Source organism: Triturus cristatus, chromosome 3_1, assembly GCF_964204655.1.
Source record: "Triturus cristatus chromosome 3_1, aTriCri1.1, whole genome shotgun sequence".
Lineage (NCBI taxonomy): Eukaryota > Metazoa > Chordata > Amphibia > Caudata > Salamandridae > Triturus > Triturus cristatus.
Genome location: NC_140583.1, coordinates 874,415,747 through 874,438,850, shown reverse-complemented (window position 1 = coordinate 874,438,850; position 23,104 = coordinate 874,415,747). Strand labels below are relative to the sequence as shown.

At 45.5% G+C, this 23,104-nt stretch overlaps 1 protein-coding gene across 2 annotated transcripts in view; it reads right to left on the bottom strand.

Moving 5' to 3' along the window:
• FASTKD1 (FAST kinase domains 1) overlaps positions 1-23,104 on the bottom strand; it is a 199,845-nt gene that overhangs the window by 6,314 nt on the left and 170,427 nt on the right. For both annotated transcript variants that reach the window (XM_085645355.1, XM_085645356.1), the window contains one exon: positions 6,068-6,182. In XM_085645355.1, coding sequence (XP_085501481.1) covers positions 6,068-6,182 — 115 coding nt within the window. The remainder of the gene's footprint in view (positions 1-6,067; positions 6,183-23,104) is intronic.

The window sequence follows — 23,104 nt, the reverse complement described above, 5'->3', positions numbered from 1 at the left end:
ATCATCATCACGTTCGTGAACACCTGTGGGGCACTGGTAAGGCCCAGAGACCTGCAAACTGAAAATGCTCCTGGGCCATTGTGCACTGCAGATAGTGCCTCTGGGCCTGCAGGATGGCAAAGCAGGAATATGCGTCCTGCCATCAAGTCTCCAAGATCAAGGCCAGACAAAACCTGGGCCAGTACAAGCATATTGTATTTGTCCTTCCGCAGGAAGGCGTTTAGAGGACAGAGATCTAACAACCGGATGAAGGCCTCCATCCTTCTTCAGCACAAGGAAATAGCGGGAATAACACGGAGTTCCTACTTCTTCCAAGGCCAGATCCCTCTGTACGGTGCCTTTGACCCAAATGATCTGCAGTTCCTACACAAATCTGATAAGTGCGCCTCCATCATCCGCGCGGATGGGATTGGAAGGTGCTGCGGGTAGTATTAAATGGGAAGGTGTAGCCGCGTGGGACAATCTGGAGGAGCCATGTGTCTAAACTGAAGTTCTCGCCACCATTGGAGGAAACGTCAGATCCTACTTTCTACAGGGTGGGTGTGTGTCGAAAAGGACACCCTAAAGTGTTATATTATGGCTGCGGTCAGTAGAGGCATGGGGGACCCGGCTACATGTTGTCTCTGATGCCCTGAACATCTCTGGGTGCCATAGCCTTGCCTACAAAATGTCTGAGAAGGTTGTTGTGCCAGTTGCATGGTCTGGTGATGGCGAAATTGGAAACCCCAGACACATTCATGTAAGCGACAAAACTGTTGGGAAAATTGCCTGGTAGAGGCAGACAGTCCCAGGAAATGTGCTGTGGCAACGGTGTTCCAGGGCCGAGCCCACTTTCTCACGGAATGCCTCTCACTGGTATGCCATTAAAAAAGCCTAGCCATCCTCTGAGAAGCCTGAAGACCTCAACCAGCTGTGCCCATTTCCCGAAACAAGCAATCTATTATGTCCAGGCTAGACTCACTAACACATTTTGCCGTGTTGTTGCTGTTCGTTACGGATTAAGCTAAAGATGCCCATTGGTCCCACAGAACATGATGCAAGGCTGGCGGAAGAGAACATACACTTGCCAAAAGTCTCCATGCCTTTAGATTCACAGTCAGGAGGAATCATAGGAAAGGCACTGGGGTTTAGTCGGCTGATGGACACTTGTACCACTGGATTTTCCAGTGTTGAGTCAGTAAGTCAGGATTACCGGGTGCTTGTCTGTGGCAACACAATACCTGCTTATTGACTGGGAGCCCAGAAACTGGTTTTGCCCGAGTGGGTATCTGAAAGAGCTTTGTTAAATGGCAGGAGAGGTTAACTAGGTGCCTGACCGGGCTGGGGAACTTCCGTCAGAACATCCGTCTACTTCCACAGAAGAGAGCTGCAGATCAAGGACCACACAGCTGGTCACATGACCATAGCAAACGAAGCACTCTCCTCTGTGACAGGACGAAGGGGAGACACTAATCCAGTGTCTGGGGAGGTGTTGTGACCACTAGCATCCTGTAATTCTGCATACCAACTGTCCTCAATCTTCTGTGGGACAAATTCATCCCCTTCATTATAGTGGCATTTGTCAGAATCAGAGCCTAAGAACTGGGGTAAGGTATGAGCTCTGTCACGTGGTAAAGGCAATGTATCAACGTCAGAAGGGTTAGCTATAGGCTCTGCTCCAGTTAGATGGGGTAGATTTAGTCGGAAAGCACTATAGGTGGTTGATCCTCTTCAGTCAGCGAGAATGTTACAGGAACCAGCTGCAGGGAGTGGTGCCAGAACCAAAGTCGGCACCAAAGCCGGTGTAGAGCTTGAAGCAGGTTCAAAAGGTACAGTGGGCACCAAGGGTGAACCTGCTGGTGAGACAATGACTAGAGGTCTCTCCAGATCCTTGGGGCCGGAAGGCATGCCAGAGGGAACCAGGTTGTGCCAAATATGTAAAGCATGGCATCCCTAAAGTCCTCAATTTGCTCCTGGAAAATCGGGCTCCATCGGGACCAAATTCTGAATTGGTGCCTCAGGAGTTTGGGAGAGAGACCTAGTGGCAGACTGATGCCCTCCCACCCTCTTTGGAGTTCGAGAGTGGCAGGAAAGGGCCAAATCATGCTAGGACTGTTTTTTCTTTGACTTACCTGAACACTTGAAATGCTACAGGATCTACAAGAATGACTGCGTGAGCTGGATGAGACCTTCCTTTCAACTTTGGCTAATCACAGCATAAAGACTTCTGATGAGAGTTTCGCCTCATGGTCCTGTATGGCATTTTTACTAATCTGTCCAGTCATCCCAGGCCTTAGAGTCATGTTCTGATCCCAGGCACGACAGGCATACCACGGGGGAGTCTGTCACAGACATTTATTTGCAACAGTCCCTAAGAGGTTTAAACCCTGCAATTTTGGGAGACGATCAATTTCCCCTGCACACTGGTAAAAAAGATCAAATTTGTTGAAAAGGACTCAAAAGAGAGTAGAACTGCAGATAGGTTTCTGAAGGTGCGGAAAGAAAGGAAATGACATCAGTGCACCAGGGTGGTGCTTATATGCAGCCCCACTCGTCACTTCCAGAGTGGCATAACGTCAGTGAGGAGCCGCACAACACCACCTACTGGTGCAAAGGAGTACTAGATTTATGTTTCCAGATCCAATCTGACACCTGGGGGACTATTCATAAGTTGAGTTATACATATTGAGAGTTTTTAAGTGCTGTTAATGTGAGGATTCGTAAGGGTATCTGAAGTTTTTCCTTGTGTTCTACCATGATGGCAATCTAGTTTTTCTTTCTGGACGGTCCGGGAGGGATGCCTTAGCTATTTTTGCCATCACTTATCTCAGACTATATAATGGTGGCAGTAGTGCATCGATGCCAAAACCAAGTCTGTTTGCACCCATCTGTGCACAGTGGCCAGAAACCCTGCCTGTTGTATAGCTGACCCTGAAACAAAGACTGGGCAATAAAGCACGATGGAAAATAAGTGGAATCGTGACATGTTATTGTTGTGCCTCTTATGTCGTTTGCACACCACTGTGCTCAGCCGGACTCTAAAACTGTTCAGAAATGTATTGTAAATGGTACATATAGTCCTGATTCTCCTATATCACTAAAACAATCATGAAACAAGTAGTAAGTCTTCAAGAGCCATAATAAGCAATGTGTGGTCTACAGTTGCTCACGGTCCTCAACTTAACTCAACCTGTGGCGGTTGACATCAAATCTGAAACACTATTAATGACTTTAAGAGGTGAGCATAAACCTCTTTTTTTGTTGTTGTTGTCCTATCGCCCACCTCAAACCTTTTTTACAGTCATAATTTACTGGACAGGATCAGCACATTTGCTCTACAAAACAATATGCCAACAGTATTGGGGAATTTTAATTTATGGCCGAATGGCTGGAATTGCTATCGGAAGGCAATACTGGCCATTTTAATATCAAGCATGGAAACGATTAATCTGCACTTAATTCATTCTCTTCCCAGTCATAAAACAGGTTACTTGCTTCGGCCTATCTTTTTTTCTATATGGAAACATTACTCTAGGGGTCTCTATTGAATCAGAATGGAGTGACCAGATGGTTCTTCCGATTATAATTCTTTTAGATGGTAATGTTGTTAGAAAATAACTCCCTATGTTATTAGAGATGGAAACTGTCAAATATTCACCTCATTTGTTGATCTGTGCATAAATTTTTAAGGATCCCCAAACACTGGTAAATGATCCTGGTTGGTTAGTAGCACACTTTAATGGTCACTTAACTTCATTGCTTGATTCTAAGCTGCCTATGACAGAAAAATCCTTGAAGAGACCTAGTACATAAACAACTGGTTTACAAGGGAATAAGCCAATTTCAAACATCGCTCAAAACAACTAAAATTACAATCTAGATGCAAAAATGAATTTTTCTTTTGAATTAAAATTGTATAAGAACCTGATAAAAGACAAAGGAGATGTTACTTACCCTGCAAGCATCTGTGCATAGCATGTAATCCTATAGATTCACCTGCTCTAGTGTTGGGGTCAGGCGTTTGAAATGTTTTTTCAATGAAACTTGCAAGTCATAAGATGTGTTGCGACTCCTTGTTTGGTCTGCAGTGCGCATGGGCACCGACTCCATGTTAGATTGTTTTTTTGCACAGCGGATAAGAATGTATCTGGAGTGTTGAGTAAGCCTTGTATGGTGCACTATGTGTACTGAGCAGTGTTGACTGAGTAATAAAAGGAGAGATCTGCAATCACAAGCTCTGGGGAGAAGGGTGGGCACATAAAATCTTCAGGTCTGTATGCTGTGAGCAGATGCTTACAGGGTAATTGACATTTTCGATTCCTAGCATGTGAGGGTGTACATACACATGCTTTGCATAGACCTTAAAGTGTTCCCTACATAAGCAAAGGCTAGCGGGTAGATAATGTAGATGTCTGGATTGAAGCCCTTTAAACTTTCTCGCCAATCATAGCCTTCTAGCAGGCTTCGAAGTTCACACAGTAGTTAGTGCTTGCTAAAAGCGTATAATGTTGACCAGGTGGCCTCTTGTAAGATGAGTGCTTGCAGCTCGCTTATGGCCACTAGGAAGGCTACTTCTAGGACAAGAACTGCAAGAAGAAAGAGTAGATAGTTTCAAAGTGTGGCCACATCAACACTGCAGCTGCCCAGCGACCCTAAGCTTGTGACCACTGCCTCGCACATATGAAACCTGGCGTATGGAATGATGGAAATTCATGAGGCCATCATCCAGAGAAACCCCTTCACACATATCGCCATGAGCTAATAACTGGGCTGCAAAAGAGGCATCAGATGCTGGAATGACAACACTCTGTGGTGTTGGGGGAAGGCATTTCCTGTAACTGAATTCAACACAAATTACAGGTAGGGTTTATCTGTTGAGGTCGAAGATTGGATTTGGTGGCATTTATGGTAAATCCCAACCTGTGGAGCAGGGAAAATGATGCTTGAGGGCACTAGGCTTTGCTGGTTGTTGCCGCTCTTGATCAGCCAATCATTGCGATAGGGGAAGACGCCAGGGCCACCATTCACAAATGTGCGCCCACCACTGCTAAACACCTTGTGACCACCCCTGGACCCGTGGTTATCCCAAAAGGAAGTATTATGAATTGATAGTGATGTTCACTTACCACAAGGTGAAGGTACAGGCGGTGGAACAAATGGATAGGTATGGGAAAGAAGGAGTGCTTGAGGTAGAGTGGCGTCATGTAGTCGCCTTGTTGGAGCAGAGGGTTGATGTTCTGCAGGGTTGTCATATAGAAATGTTCAAACAGGATGTATTTGTTTACAGGCCTAAGGTTCAGGATGGGCCTGAGGGAGTCACCCTTTATGGGAACAAGGAAGTGACTTTTTATTTCCTGAAATGATCAGCTGCTGTGTATTTAGAACCAGGTATTGAGGCAACAGTGAGCTTGGACATACTCAACTGAACACCCTCCTCCACGGAGTTCACAGCACCTGGAGACCTTCACGGGTGATTAGGCATGCTTTACAAACCCTGTCTGATCTTCATCAAAAAGAGTTTCAGGTAGCTCAAAAACACACTTGAGTGTTACCTGTAAACATATGTGAAACTCAGTCTAGCAGCAAGAACTTCCAAAGCTCTAATGCAGATAGTGATGGCGCTTGTACGAAAAACTTAATGATTATAGTAGGCTGTAAGCATGAGATAGGCATTGCCATGGTTGGATCTACTGGAGAGATATTCTGTGAAATGACCCTAGGGAAAGGCATTCCAACATCTAAGTACTGTGACGTCTCTGTGGTACTAGGAGGAGGGTAATCTAATGAAACAAACCACAGGCCGACAGCATCAATGGGCTCTTACAGGGCATCTACACACTCTCTTAATAGAGACTACTCAAATAAATGAGTCTTTAGAAAATACAGAAAAATGCATGTATCTGGTACAAATTCTCTAGCAAGGTATTCCACAGAGACCTGACATGACTCAGAAGCATCTAATTGTAGAAAAGAAGACAAAACTTATTTCTGCTGATTTCTGCTCCTTCCTAAACACAGACGTTGACTTAGATTTACAACACAAAGCACCAAAGAAAGAAAACTTTTGAAAAATGACTGGATTACTCACCTGAACCACGCGATAACCAAGAATTTCAAGATGTCTTTTTTTCATGAGGCATTCTCCTTTCAGGTGACTAGAGTTCTTGCAGAATGATTTTGAATCAAGAAACTCCAAAGCAATTCTATTTGAAGAAGAAAAAAAGCAGTAACACATTTACATCATGCCGCTATGTTATAAAGAAATCACATTTCCAATAACTTAATTGCACGTTAACTGCACTTTATTTGACAACACGCACTGGCGAACAAAATAGGTCTGGATTTAATGCGCTGACAGAAGGAGAAAGTGTTAGAAAATTCAAGGCAGACAAGGTTAAGTAACGAATTATGTGGGCAAAGTCATGCAAGATCGGGACGGCCATCTGGGGGTCAAATGTCTTGACAAGTCAAAATAGAAAAGCAGCAGATCAGCAATGACAGGATCAGCTGTAATGCAAGTGCTGAGAAAAGAGACAACAATAATTACTCAACAGACTCATACCGAAATAGAATGCAAGTATGACGAACACTTCAATGCGACAAAACAAAGTGATGTATTGAGTATTCTTTTGACGCGCTCTTTGCTCCAGCACTACCTACCAGCCGTGAGGGGAACGGCATTTCAGCGGGCTTTCTGGCTGTCACTTTGCCCACGAACTACGCTGCCGTGAGGGGAACGGCCATTACGAACTACATTCCCCAGCATCCCCTGCTTCGGCGCACGCGGATGAAGACGCCTGGCAGCGCCGGTACTCCTTAAAGGCCGCCAGGTGCCCCCGCAGCGCAGGACGCGCTCTTTGCTCCAGCACTACCTACCAGCCGTGAGGGGAACGGCATTTCAGCGGGCTTTCTGGCTGTCACTTTGCCCACGAACTACGCCGCCGTGAGGGGAACGGCCATCACGAACTTCATTCCCCAGCATCCCCTGCTTCGGCGCACACGGATGACGACGCCTGGCAGCGCCGGTACTCCTTAAAGGCCGCCAGGTGCCCCCGCAGCGCGGGACGCGCTCTTTGATCCAGCACTACCTACCAGCCGTGAGGGGAATGGCATTTCAGCGGGCTTTCTGGCTGTCACTTTGCCCACGAACTACGCCGCCGTGAGGGGAATGGCCCTCACAAACTACATTCCCCAGCATCCCCTGCTTCGGCGCACGCGGATGACGACGCCTGGCAGCGCCGGTACTCCTTAAAGGCGGGTTGGTGCTCTATTAGGACGAGACGGATTAACGGAAGTAATCTGTGCTCTTTAGCATCATTCGTCGCAAGGTAGAGGTAAATTAACATTACCCCTAGAGACATGGTACCGGACTGCAGCTGGTCCTTTTGTCATTTACAACCTACCAACGAGTATGGTCTGTAATTCATTTATTTTGATTACACAAGCAGAGTGATATATTGAGAGGTCCTGATGAATGCCGCGAACAATTAAGTCATCTGGCTGAAACATGTCGACCACCAATAACTAGGATATTTTGTCAATCCTAGATCACCTCATTTTAACTCTAGCTGATGGGAACTATTATTAAATTTGACTTTGTTACCCTGTAGCTAGTTTTATTTACCTACACACTGTTTAATTTCACACTCTGCCCCTTACTCCCCCTGTCACCTTGGATATCCCCATTAAAACACCTCACGCTCCTCTCTTGTCCCTTTTTTGAGAGTTGTAGCCCACACTGTATACCTTGCGGTTACAGTGTGCAAGAGGGGACCCAATGATGAAGCATGTCACCCTCGGGTGAGTGAGGGTTCTCGTCTTTAAAAGAAAAGATTTCCTTTGCCTCCCTTCCTTTTACACACACTTATTTTTCTTCCTTAGGACATTAGCATTTCATCACTTTTAGTGAGATACACTCCTTAAAGGCCGCCAGGTGCCCCCGCAGCGCGGGACGCGCTCTTTGCTCCAGCACTACCTACCAGCCGTGAGGGGAACGGCATTTCAGCGGGCTTTCTGGCTGTCACTTTGCCCACGAACTACGCCGCCGTGAGGGGAACAGCCATTACGAACTACATTCCCCAGCATCCCCTGCTTTGGCGCACGCGGATGACGACGCCTGGCAGCGCCGATACTCCTTAAAGGCCGCCAGGTGCCCCCGCAGCGCGGGACGCGCTCTTTGCTCCAGCACTACCTACCAGCCGTGAGGGGAACGGCATTTCAGCGGGCTTTCTGGCTGTCACTTTGCCCACGAACTACGCCGCCGTGAGGGGAACGGCCATCACGAACTACATTCCCCAGCATCCCCTGCTTCGGCGCACGCGGATGACGACGCCTGGCAGCGCCGGTACTCCTTAAAGGCTGCCAGGTGCCCCCGCAGCACGGGACGCGTGCGGGCAGCGCCCGGGCGAAGCCCGGGCCAAGGGCGGGCCCGTCACAGGCCGAAGGAGGCCGGGCTGGGCCATACCTCCTTACTGGTGACATTGGGTTAGTTTGGTGCTTGTCTTCCTTGATGTTTAGTAATCTGATTGTCTTTTATTTTATATGTAGTATTCAGTCATAAGCTTTGCATAGAGTGTTGTATGTTTTATATCTCGTTGTTTAGCCACTAGTGAACTCCCATAAGTGGAGTTTTAATCTTCCTTACTCCTTTTATCACTACTGCTGTCCCAATTATGGGGAAACATTGTAAACCCTCTACTGGCCGCCCAATGACTAGGCAACTTGCTAATTCAAATCCTCCGCTCCCGAGCCTCACAGCTATAGACAAAATGCTCCAGAAAACAATTGGGGTGGTTGCCACAGCCATCGAAAACACTGAAAGGCGGCTGTCTATCACTCCCGCTATCTCTTTGGCACCCCCTTTGGATGATGGTTCGGCTGATTTTTCAAATCAGGTAGATGCAGAAGCATTGTCTTCCATGTTGCCTTCTTTTAATCACCTACCATGTGCCCAGACTATACCAGTAGAGCCTGAGCAAGTGGAAGTTGGTCCACTCTCATCCTCCCTGGTATCCATAGTGGCGCTTAAAAAGCGGGTAAAGACAAAGAAAAAAAAACAGAAAGTGAAAAAATGGGTAATAATTCTGCCCCTTCTGTAGCTAGGCCTGTCTACTCAGATATAGTACATCATCCACCTATCTCAAGCCCGCCGGTCTGGGTTACCGATCTATTAATAGACCTTCAGTCTCATATAGACCAGTCCTTAAATGTTTTTTTTAAAAACTCGGTCGTCTAAGATTGTCAGATTGGTATCCTTGATTAATACCAAAGGAATTGGGGAAAAACAGCCAAATCCTACATTGCATGATCCCGGGAGCTTGGAGGGGGCTGGAACACAACCTATGATTAGTAAATCCACCTTGCAGGTTCCCACTTCCTCCTCCTCTCAACCTACTCTACCTGTTTTAGCTCAGTTGCCCTCGGTGTTGCCAGTTCTTCCTTCTCCTTTTGGTGGTCCCTCTATCCCCTCTAACAACTCCAGAGCTCCTATTGATCCAGTAGCTTGTGATCAACTGTCCAGTAATAAGGACTATTCTATACGGAGCCTGGGTGTGGGTAGGCCACCATCTAACTCGGGTGGGAACTTAGGCACATTGGGCCCGGTTAACTCCTCTCTTTATCCACAGCTCCCCCCCCCCCCCCCCCCCCGAGGCTTCACCCTATGTGGCCGTGCTTACAGGAGTTCCTCCACTATCAAGTGATAAGGGGGAAACATATTACGAATTAAAAAATAAAGTCATTCACTGGTTATCTAAAAACAGACCATTGAATGGTGTAGGCCGGGGGGAGATCCTTTTTGTTCGCAGGGTTTGCTGGCTGGGGACCAGACCCAAGGACATTGGTGGGGACTGTGTCCTAATTAACTTTAGAGATCCTAGAGTAGTTGGCCACATATTGAATTTGGGAGGGAAGTCTAAATTAGGTTCTATTGACACCTGCCACCTGGGATATTTTTATACCTATCCTTGTGTACTAAACCCTGTGGAACTACCTTACTTTCACCAAGACACCCATAATTCCTACTTTAATATCCCGGTTGCTAACCGATTTGATGCACTTAGCGCTGTGGATTGACCATCATCCCTGAGGCATATTGAAGGAAGGCATTTGCTTATGAAAGGGGGCCAGCCTAGGGGTGGTTCAAGTGTGGAGACGGCCCTTTCTAATGTAGCAGATGGAACCGGGATGGGACTTATCTTCATCCCCTTGTCCCTCCAAAGCAATAGCTCTATTCAAGGGCCCTCTGAGTCTGATTCCCCAGACCGAATTGCTCCCCATTGCTGTACCGTTTGCGTTCCTCTAGCGGTCAGTCCCCCCCATGTAGATACACGCAGACCTCTAGTAGGGTCCTGGAACGTGGCCGGTTTGGGGTCCAAACTTTCTAATCCAGAGTGGGGAGAGCTAGTGGACAGATATGATATTTGCCTATTTCAAGAAACATGGCTACGGCACATTCCAGTAAGGGTGGGCTATGCGTCCTTTTTTGTCCCTGCGATTCAAGGGAGCAGGGGCAGACCTTCGGGGGGGCTAGTTGTTTGGGTGGCAACTCACCTAGGGTGTACAATTAAGACCATAGACTCACAGTGCCCTGATAGTCTGTGTCTGTTACTTACTTTCCCTGCCGGATATTCGCTGGTAGTACTTAATGTCTACTTGCGTCCTTATCCGGTACAGTTGGGTTTATCGACTCTGGGTGCCCTAGATGTTATCCTATATTCTCTTCCACCTTTGTCCCATAAAATAATAGGTGCTGATTTTAACTGCCACTTTGAACCTCTCCTAGGGATTCCCTCAGCTACTCGAGATGAGGATGAAAATTATAAAATCCCAGACTGTACTATGTACCCAGAAAAACGTCTTTTGCCTCTGGCCCTTGAGATTAATAAGATAGTTATTCTTCATTCCCTGAGGGCTTGTAATGGCAGACTTCTTCCCGATGTTCCGGGTTCTTATACCTTTAATAGACCCGGGAATTGCTCGACAATTGACTATATCCTGGTGAATGTCGAATTTTGGGGTCATCTAGCAGCCTTTTTTTGTTACACCTAGGGTCGATAGCGACCACAATTTATTGTCATTAGAACTGGTAACCAATATTGGTGGTCGTTCAGTTTCTCTGGGTCCAGCAAGTAGCGAGAATCTGGTGTTAGCTGCAGGTGGTAGACGTATTAGGTGGGCAAGGGTTGTGACCGATGAGGCAAGGCTTGCGGAGTTATACTGCAGCGTTGCTCGCTCCCTAGAGGAGGTTTCCCACCTTCTGAGTACTAATGGTGATATTTTGCAGAACGATTTCCCAGACCTGCAGGACATTCATAATAAACTGCTTGGTGGCCTGGTTGGCTTTTTCTATAGCCCTACTACACTGAGGCCAAGGACCCCAAAGACTGACCACTGGTATAACAGAACTTGTAGGTTGGTTAAGACTGCCCTGATTAGGGAAGTAAAAGAGGGTACTCTGTCAAGCATTAGAGTTGCGAGGGCCTATTATAAAAATTTGATCAAAGAAGCAAAATCCGAGTGGGAGGATGCAAGGTGGCAAAGTATGAAGCAGGCACTAGAAGACCGTGATTTAAGGGCCTTCTGGAATCTTGTACGAACAGGTTCGGCAGAAAGCCGGTCTGCCATCATCCCCAATCTTAGCGAGGAGGTGTGGCTTGAGTACTTCAAGCCCCTCTATTCACTTAGTAATACTAGTAGTAGACTAGACCTAGCAATCCAGCCAACTGATACTGTTGTGGCTCATCCTGATTATGAGGATTTGGAAAGTCGATCCTGCACCCTCTCGGAAATCGAGCTGGCCCTTAGTACCCTATCTGTGGGGAAAGCCCCGGGGCTAGATAGGATCCCTGGAGATCTGTATCGAAGCGAAATAAAAATCTGGGCCCCCTACATTTGGGTTTACTTTAATGCTATTCTGCAGGGCCTTGAGATCCCCGACACTTGGTTAGGAGCCGAAATTATACCCATCCATAAAAAAATCTTCCCCTCTGGACCCGGCCAATTATCGCCCCATAAGCTTGATCGATGTTCTACAGAAACTGTTTGCCCGAGTCCTTCTAACAAGACTACAGACTTGGATGGAGGACCATCAAATTCTAACCTCTCTCCAAGCGGGCTTTCGAGCAAAGGTTTCTACCATTGATCAACTGTTTAGGTTACAGTTAATTTATTGGAAGACAGTCGCTATGGGTGCTGGTAATCTCTATTTGATTTTGGTGGACCTTGGGTCCGCATTCGATATGGTCCAAAGGGAGAAATTATGGGTCCTATTAAGGGAGATGGGTGCTCCCCTTTATCTCTGCCACTTATTCAAACGTATGCATGAAGGCACCTATGCAAGGGTGAGATATGGGAGATGTGGGGAAATCTCTGACCGATTTCCAGTTGAAAAGGGTGTGAGGCAGGGATGTGTTTTGGCCCCAACACTTTTTTCCCTTTTTATTAATGGACTGATTGAGCACCTTTTGTGTGCCACTAATCTGGATTCCCCAATGCTAGCGGGCGTAAAATACCTGCCCTAATGTTTGCGGATGATACGCTCCTGTTGTCTAAATCATTCATGGGCATCCAGCGTTCCTTAGAGGCTTTTTGCTCCTTTTGTAAAAAAGAGATCTGGAATTGAATTTATCTAAAACAAAATTCATGGTTTTCAGCTCTAGTTCAGCTAATTGTCCCCGTCCTCAGATGGAAGGCGTAGAGCTGGATAGGGTATCTACCTTTGATTATTTGGGGGTAACTCTTAATGATAAAATGAAATGGGGGTCCCATATGGCGAAGGCCAACTTGAAGTTAACACAATCCGTGGGGGGTATCCTGAAGGTCTTCAATAATACCTCTGCTAAACCACTGGGTCCCCCTATGGAAATCTATAAATCCCAAGCTAGAGGGGGCGCGCTTTATGGCGCTGAGCTTTGGGGACATTGTAGTACTGCCCCGCTAACTTCAACTGAGAATTCCTTCATTAGACGACTCCTGAAATTACCTATGAGTACCCCCTTAATTCCCCTGAGCTGGGATCTAGGCCTAGTTCCTATTGAAGAGATCGCCCTGAATCGCCCTCTCCTGTACTGGAGACGGCTCTGGTCAACACCCGAGCTTGCAAGCTATAGGCACGATCTCGGTGATCTCCTCTCAAGGGGGAATTTGGGGAAAATACCTTGGCTTACATATGTAAAGAATCTCTGTTATCTTATAGGAATGGGGGACCTGTGGTCTGCACCGGAAGAGACTAGCTGTTCGTTAACCAAGAAATCATTGATTGAGGCTCTACAGTTGTATCGGAAGGGAATTCTATTACATTCCACTTTGGGTAGGCTTACTAACACATTCCTCGACATTAAGACCAGTCCCCACTTTGAAGTTTTCCTGGATGTTATCCAACCTCCATTGGCAAAGAAACTATACATTCAGTTTAGACACGGCTCGCTACCACTGAGGGCTTTTACACATAGGTGGTCTAACGTGTCCTACTCTATGAGCTCGTGCCCTAAATGTATTGATACCTGTGAGTCAGAGATGCATGTTGTCCTCTTTTGCCCGCTCTACACTAAGGCAAGGAAGAAGTGGATCATCCAACTCTGTAACTCCAGGGGACTCAGGGACTACCAGGAGGTGTTTAGAATCCTTAAGTACGACACTACTCCTCAGATAGTGTTTGTGACGGCTAGATTTCTTCTCTCTATGTGGTTCTCTAGGTCTAAAAAATACAAATTGTTAGAGAACTCTTTGTCCGTAGAGATGATATCAGCGCTACAGTAATAGCATGTTGAGATGTGAGATTATTTTGGGACAGGGCTACTGTTTTATTCTGCCTTTAGTAATAATCTTTTTAACTGTGCTTGCAATTTTATTTTTAAAAATAATGTTCTTGATGGATTGTACTCTATGCATTGTATATTTTAATCAATTTTATTGTAAATAACTATTTATGTCTTTTTATGGTATTTTACCGAAATAAAAGCTTTTGACTTGACTTGACTTGTATTCTTTTGAAATGTAAAAATAGGCTTCTTTGCTTTGAAGGGTAAGTACCTAATCGAAGGAGGAATATTACACTCAAAAAGTCGAAACTTTTAGATTAAAGTGAAATACTTTGCTGATCTTTGAAGATGTGACAGATAGTCTCAAGCCAAGGGCGGAAAGAGGCTGGCTGAACAAGCCAATGGTTGAAGGACGTGGCTCCAAATCCAACTAGAAGTGTATAAGGAACAATAGGTCCATTTGACAACTGAGCTGTCAAATCTGCAAATCTAAATAAAATATTTTTTTAATCAAATCTAATGTGAACAATGAAAATAAAGTGTTGTTTAGGTCTGTGAAGGCTCCACTGCTGAAACACATACTCAACAATCCCTCATATTTAAGCAATAAGAGACCCCAAGCACCTTACAATCATACTTAAAGACAAAGCACAGTGGGCTTTAAGCCTCGTCAAAAGTCGGTGCGAACATGCAATGTATTAATTGTAAGACTGTTATCTTTGCTGTGTCATTTATCAAAAGGCCCCATTTTAACAGTAAAAATGTGTCATGCCAATGTCATCCAATTCATTTTAGGACATTTGATCTGCTTCCCAGTTAAACACAATTCCTCAAACAAGGCCATCATATTAATACTTGCCAGCCTGTTTTGTGCATTACAGAGGAGAAGGCGAAGTAAATGACTCTCTCCCATGCTAACAGGCCATTGGGGGAGCACATTAAAATCCCTGGAAGAAGAGTGGAGTTCCCACATGATCTAGACACAGACTGTTGGGAGTGTTGACTGGGAGAAGTTGTGTCAGACTCTCTCCATGTAAGTAGCAAAGACTCAAAGATAGAGGGCTTCTGCTGAAATGTTTGGTATCCTAGAACCCTGGCATAGCATGCTTCCTGTAAGTTGTTCACACAATAGAATCATTCCAGGCCTCTACAGGCATTCAACACAGCCATTCTCACAGTTTAATCTAAGAAGGATGAGACATTTACTAATGTATGTTCTGTACTCTGACTGGCTCAGTAAAGCCAGTGACATCCACGCACCCCCCACACAAAATGAAACATGACCTAAAACTTGCTAATAGATCTACGTTGCCACAAACATAAATGGCGTAAGAACTATTACACAGAGGCCAAGTTATTTTACTTACATCTCAAACAATTCAAATACCTCATCCAGCAAGCCAAATTGGCTCTTTTCACAAAAAATATTCTTGTCCACTGACAAATCAAAGGAGATGTTTGGCATAAGCTCAGAACTATCTAACCCTGACAGAGTGACACTTCCCATTACCCCTTCCCAGTCGTTATGTGATGCACTCAATGCCTACTTCACGGATAAAATCAAGACTATAAAAGTGAGCATTCCCACCAGTCCCCTACCTTCCCAGGTGATATGAACCAGATCATGTTATGCTCCTTTCCAGAAATCTGTAAGGATGGCTTTAAGGACCTACTGATGTAAGTACAATCAGGATCTCCTAATGACCCTTGCCCCACAAAAATTCTAAAATCAGCTCTCTCCATCATCTCGGACCCTGTTCTATCCCTTCTCAACCTCTCTCTTAACTCAGGGAAAGTACCTAGCACATTTAAGGAAGCCACAGAAAAAACAATGTGAAGGCCCCCTCTCCTTCACAAACTACTGCCTGATATGTCTATGTCTATGTATTGGAATTTGTAAGGCGCATATATCACCCGAAGGTCTCATAGCGCCAGCAGACTCTCAGATGTAAGATGTAAGATAAGCAGAATTTAGAAAAGCCATGTTTTTAGGAGTTTACGAAATTTCTGATGGCTGGGTTCCAGTCTTAGGTGAAGGGGGAGAGCATTCCAGCTTTCAGGTGCAATTTTAGAGAAGGACCTGTCCCCATTTTTGACAGTACGCACTTTTGGCACCCTTAAGAGGTGCGAGCTAGAGGATCTCAGAGTTCTCGTTGGATGATAGTCAATAAGTTTATTTGCTAGATAGACTGGGCCTTTGCCATTTAGGGATTTATGAACCAGACAGCAAATTTTAAACTTGATACGCTTTTTTATGGGAAGCCAGTGAAGCGCTTTTAGACAGGGGGCAGAAGGGGAGCGGGCAGGTAGGTCCAGGGCCAGTCTAGCTACAGTATTCTGAAGGACCTGGAGCTTGCTCAGGAGAGTTTCGCCGATAGAGGCGAAAAGAGCATTGCCGTAGTCTAGGCGACTAATAATTAGTCCCTGAATTAGAGGTAGACGCGAGGCTAGAGGGATCCACTTAAAGATCTTCTTTAGGCTGCGTAGGAGTCCGAAGCTGGTGTGAGAAATATTTTTGATGTGATCAGCCAAGGTTAGTTTGTTGTCAAGTACTATCCCCAAGTTGCGAGCAGCTGACTTAGGGGAAGGACAGGCACCCAACTGTACTGGCCACCATTCGTCTGACCAGTGCTTGTGAGCGTTTCCAAAAAGCACAATCTCCGACTTAGCAGCGTTGAGCAAAAGGTAGTTGTCTGACATCCAGTTTTTGATTGCTAGCATACATTTTTGGAACCTTGGTTTGATGTGAGTGGAGTTGGGACCCAAGGTGATAAGGATTTGAGTGTCGTCGGCATAGGACACAGTATCAAATCCATGGGCTTTAATTAGTCTAGCAAGGGGGGAGACGTACAAATTAAAGAGTGTAGGGCTCAGGATCGAACCCTGAGGTACGCCTTTGTCGACTGGCTGATTGGCTGATGAGAATTTGCCAATCTGGACCTTAGAGCTCCGACCGGTCAGGTAGCTTTTGATCCAAGCCAAAGCAGAGCCCTCGACACCAGCCTCTGCCAGCCGTTTTATCAGAATGCTGTGTGAGACGGTGTCGAAGGCTGCGGATAGATCTAGCAATATCAGGATGGCTGATTGTTTGGAATCCAAAGCAAGCCTGATGTTGTCGACCGTTTCAAGTAGGGCTGTTTCGGTGCTATGGAACGCCCTAAATCCTGACTGGGAGGGGTCTAGCAGTTTGTTCGATTCAAGGTGGTTAATGAGTTGGGCGTTGATGAGGGACTCGATGATCTTGCCGAACATCGGGAGAAGGGAGATAGGCCTGTAGTTTATGGGTAGGGCAGGGTCAGCAGAGGGTTTCTTCAGAATCGGTCTGATGATGGCTTCTTTCCAATGAACAGGAACTGTTGAGTGGGAGAGTGAAAGATTGAAAATTTTTGTAAAGTGTGGGATCAAAATTGGCGCAATTTTGGAAAGGATTGGAGAGGAGGCTGGGTCAATAGGGGAGCCGGACTTGATTCTGTTCATAGTCAGAGTGACTTCGTCATTTGAAAATGGGAGAAAATGATTTAGGGTAGTGGTGAGAGCAGGCAGGGCTGTATTGATGGGAGGATCAGGAGAGAAGGACAAAGTGGTGGAGTCGGTGAATGATTTGTAGATATCATTTATTTTGTTATAAAAGAAAGATGACAGAGTGTCGACTCAATTCCGAGAAGCGTTTGCAACAGGTTGACAGGAGAGAGGGTTGGAGAACTCTTTTACTATTTTATAGAGTTCTTTATGTGAGTTTGCGGCCTGGTCTATCCTATTTCCCAAGTATACTTTTTTGGCTAGTGCTATATCGCTCATGTATTGGAGATGGAGCTTTTTGTAAAGGGATCTGTCACCGGGGTCTTTGGTACGACGCCATTTGCGTTCGTGAGTTCTTACAACCAGTTTCGAGGCCTTAAGATCCTCAGTAAACCATGGGGACAGTTTGTTGGGACATCTCTTTATTTTATTAGGAGCGATTATATCCAGGGTTGTAATGATTGCTCGGTCAAGGTTGATGGCTGCTAGGTTAGGATCATTAAGAAGTTCAGTTTGAGGGGGGGAAAAATGGGAGAGAAATGCTTCAGGACTGATCTTATTCCAGGGTCGACTCCTGATGCAGTCTCTACTAGGCTGAGGGGTGGGTGAGGAGAGTTGTATATGAAAGTATATCTTGAAATGATCCGACCAAAGAACGGGCACAGAGCAATCGATTTTTATCTTATCCGAATTGGGGAAAATGAGATCCAGAGTGTGGCCGGCAGAATGAGTGGGGCCGGTTACTAGCTGGTCCAAGCCTAATGCGTTCATACTGGTGATGAGTTCAGCAGTGTGAGGGTCATGTGTAAGTTCAGTGTGATAGTTGAAATCGCCTAGCAAAAGAAAATTAGTAGACGACAGTGCATGTGGAGCGATGAATTCGGTTATTTTGTTTGCGAAATTAGTTTTAGTGCCTGGGGGTCTGTATAGGAGAGCTCCTTTCCAGGATTCTTTATTTCCTAAAGTAGCCGTGAAAGTGCAAACTTCACCCCATTCTACAGTTAGTGAGTTGACGAGGTGGAGCTTGATGTTAGCTCTATACACAATGGCGATTCCTCCGCCTTTTTTATCAGTTCTGTCTAATCTCATGATTTTATAGTCCTGGGGGAGGGCAGTTGAAATGTCAGGATATGAGGACTCCGATAGCCAGGTTTCAGTTATAAAGAAGAGGTCGGGTTTGTCATAGTCTAAGAGCGACCAAATTTCAAGGGCGTGTTTAGGAAGAGAGCGAACATTGCAATATAAGCAGGAGAGGTGCCTTTGTATAGAGGGCAAGGGTTTGCTGTCAGTGGGAGAAATAACGGAGGGTCTTCTCCGTGGCGTTGATCCCAACATTACATTGGTAATAGAGGAGAAAGGCCCATGTTGCGAGAGGAACGAAGCAGCGGTATTAGTGTTTATGGCAAGGAGCTCCTGGCGAGAATATTTGATGGGAGCCATAAGGAGGGGAGGGGTGCGCACGGGCAGCGGTCCTGGCGTCTGGCGTCGGTCAGGCGCGGACGGGCGCAGACGGGCTTGCCTTTGGCGCGCCCGCTGCGCGCGTCCGCTCTGCGCACTCAATTTAAGTGGGGAGTGGGCGGGACTGCACGAGCATAGAGCGCTAACCTTCCTCTCTCACAGGAAGTGAGGGTTTGTAAGCTACGTGTCAACCCCTCCGCTCGATCGGCACAAGCCGCGGCGGACCAGGGGGACAACGGAACGAGTGACAGGCAATAGACAGTACAAGGATAAAAACACGTTATACAGTCTTTAAAACACGTAAAATCAGAGATTCTGCTACAACCTACATGAACTGAGGTTGACCAATCTGCTACTGCGTCCGCTCTGCGCACTCAATTTAAGTGGGGAGTGGGCGGGACTGCACGAGCATAGAGCGCTAACCTTCCTCTCTCACAGGAAGTGAGGGTTTGTAAGCTACGTGTCAACCCCTCCGCTCGATCGGCACAAGCCGCGGCGGACCAGGGGGACAACGGAACGAGTGACAGGCAATAGACAGTACAAGGATAAAAACACGTTATACAGTCTTTAAAACACGTAAAATCAGAGATTCTGCTACAACCTACATGAACTGAGGTTGACCAATCTGCTACGCGCGTCCGCTCTGCGCACTCAATTTAAGTGGGGAGTGGGCGGGACTGCACGAGCATAGAGCGCTAACCTTCCTCTCTCACAGGAAGTGAGGGTTTGTAAGCTACGTGTCAACCCCTCCGCTCGATCGGCACAAGCCGCGGCGGACCAGGGGGACAACGGAACGAGTGACAGGCAATAGACAGTACAAGGATAAAAACACGTTATACAGTCTTTAAAACACGTAAAATCAGAGATTCTGCTACAACCTACATGAACTGAGGTTGACCAATCTGATATCCCACCTACCTTATCGAGCACAAGTATAGAAGGGCGCATATAGCACGTAACCTCTTCACCTTTATAGAAGAGTCTGCATTCTTAGACCCATGTCATGCTGCCTTTCGCCCAGCTCATTCTATAGAAGCAGTCAACCTCTCCATGATGGATGATAACATATGCGGAAAGAGACAGCTGTCGCACCCAGGCACTGGTGCTTCTCCACTTATCAGTAGCGTTCAACACATTGGCCCATAACATCTTTGTAGACTGTGCTGAGGCCACTGGGCTGAGGGGACAAGCGCTCAATTGAATCGCCTCCTTTCTGAAAGACCATTCTCAGTTGGTCTGCTTAACTGCGTTTACTTCTTCCTACATCCATATAGACTGTGGAGTCCGCCAGGCACCATCCATATACCTCCCCCATCTATTCAACATTTATATCCCACCCCCTTTCTGGTCCATACTCTCCAAAAAAAAAGAACTGTATCATATACAACTAGGCAGCCGAAGTGCAACTGCTCTTCAGGCTTAATTACACCCCCGAAATCAAGGTACATTTTCAATCTATTATGCTGTATGTCCGTGAACGGATAAACAGCAATCACCTGAACTTAAAAGCGGAAAAAACAGAGCTCACCAAAAACCCCACTACCCCCAAAAAAGCAGTAAGAAATCTTTGTGTGATTATCAACGCTGAACTCTCCATGAAGCCTCAAATTCGCTCAGTAATTGCCTCATTCTTCGTAATGCTCCGTAAAATTAAGAAAAACACCAAACTTTTTTCACCTTGGAGGCCCTTTTCCAAGCGGTCATCTCCCTCCTCATTTCAAGGATTGACTATACCAACTCTCTATATGTTGGCCTTCCCAAATGATTTACTAAAAGGGGCTCCAAATCATTCAGAACCAGACAGTTCATCTAATCTCTAAACAACCAAAGTGTTGCCACATCTCCCCTCTCATGAAAAACCTCCATTGGCTGCATGTAGGATAAAGATAGATCTTTAAAGGCGGATGCATAATTTTCAAATCACTACATAAAAATAATCTCCTCTTATCACTTCCTAAATTCACAAATACACTCCCAAGCACTCATTACGTTCTACCCACTTCAACTATATAATTCCCAAGTGTAAGAGCTTGGGCAGCGTTAGATTTTTGGTCATTGCCGCCAACCTATTGAATACTTTCCCCACTGATAGAAGATCAGCACCCTGTTATTTAGAACTTAAGAAAGCATAAAAAACTTGGCTATTCAGACACGTCTACAACTAATTCATCAACCAACTGTATCTTCACTCTATGACTAGCCTACAACTTACTTTTCTATCCACCCGTATTCTCTTTTGTTCCCTCCTCAGCACCATGAAATAGACTGGTGACCATGTGCTTGATAAGCTTTATTAAAATAACATAACTTTGTGGGCATCCTGGCACACATCTGCTTAAGGTGGACATCAACCACCTTGCTTTGAGATGCTGCATATTCTGACGTCTTTGACCTGGCATCCCCATTGGCCCAAGGTTCTCTCTCCTTCAACATAGAGAGGTGTCCCCATCCCCATTATTTCAAATACATGACTTATATTTCGTTCTGTACCGATATTTTGACATGCATTTACTTTTCATGTGTACCTTGACTTTGAAAGTAAGTAAATAACTATTTGCGTATTCAAAAGTTAAAACAAATCAATACTATCAAGTTAAATAATGCACCGCATGCATTTAAAAGTAGAATAATTTAGGCTAGGCTTTAGTTACCTTAATTAACAGATAAATACAATAAAGTAAACAAATTGGAATAATTTAATAACATTTCAGAAACTTTAACAGAAGATTTGCACTGATCTGATTCCATGATTCCCTGTTTTAATAATTTATTATGAGCAGAAGTCAATATCTAACATAAAGTTAGGATTAGTACGGGACTGCTGGAGTTAAAGTAATTGGTATTTGAATGTTAGTGGTCGCTCTGATGGTAGGTGAAAATGGAGTAGAAGTAATTGTTGGCCAAAGTAATGACGTTATTGCAGGAGTTTTGGTTCACTGTAATTTGCAGCAGGTGCAATGACAATCAGTTTTAACCATAAAGGTCTAAGGCCATTGCGCCCTGCTGGTTCCCATTTTAAAACTGTTTTAAAAGTTTTCTGTAGCAATCCATTCTGTCTGTGACAGTAGGTTGAACATTTATCCCAAAGGACCCTGTTTCCAGTTTGACCTTAACAAGAGCTCTGATTTACTGTTCTCACCCAAAGAGGTCGAGCACATAATTATCATTTACAGAGCACCACTGTAACATCATAAACGTTAGGGGCTGTGTTACAGACACTGACGCATAGGTGTAACTGGTGTTTGCCCCATTTATTTGCATCTCCCCCCATCCTCTCTCCAGAGAGCATTGGTATTACCGCCAGGGCCACAGATTCCTACGCAGACCCTTCTGTAATATCGATTGAGCAGGAGCACGTTTTGTTCGTCCATGATGGGGAGGGTGTCGCCTGTGCAAATGAGGGAATTTCTTTGGCCCTGTAGAAAAGCGTGTCGGGAGGTGCACTGAGCGTAGGCCACATAAGAAGGGGGGCAGAATGCATCATCCGAGGGTGCCCTAAGGAAGGGAGCACAGAGGTCCTAACGAGTCCTAAACAGCCTCCTACAAGCAAGTTGCAGTTACACACTGCTAAAGCACATGGTCCCTCGAGGCTCCTTCTGGAATATGATTACATATAGTTATACCCTTACAATACATTTTCTCCCTTAATTAGGTAGAGAAACAGTTAATAAACGTAGGTTACTGAAATCTCAGTTCTTCCATTTCATTGCGTCGTAATGTCATGAGACCCAGATGTGCAAGTGTGACTGGGTCTGTAATTGGGTCATGTTACACTGTTATCTTGAGCTTTTCTGTGTACTTTGTTATTATTTATTTGTCCAGCTGGCGACACTGTAACATAAGCAACACGCATCCTGTAAAACACTCTAGCCAAGACCCCCTTTCATCCCAATTCCTGTGAGAAGGGGCATCACCTTTATCCCTTTTCAACACCCAGGGTGAGGATCCCCTTCTTAACTAAACCCCTGGAGATTCAACCTGTCCCGTCACCCATGTTACCTAAATGTTTTAGGGCTACCCACAAAAGAGTGGCGGCAAGGCATGACTTGCCACTTCCAACCCAAAATTTGTAGTGCATGAATTTACGTCTCGGTGGTGTAGGAAATGAAGATTATGCCGACGCTAAATGCTATGTTAACAGATGTTTTCAAATGGAGGTCTCCTCTGCTCTATGGACTTTCACCATTCTAGTTTTGTGATGCTAGAAGCCAACTATATAGGATGATTCCGCTATGTTTGACAAGGAGTTATTGGTCTCTCACTAGGAGCATCAGTGTTCGGTGACTGTGAAACAGACTCAAAGTGAGAGACTCTTAAATGCATAATGTTGTCTATTATCTCCTTTCAGAGAAAGCTACATAGATCCAGAGAAAAGAAGAATGTATCTG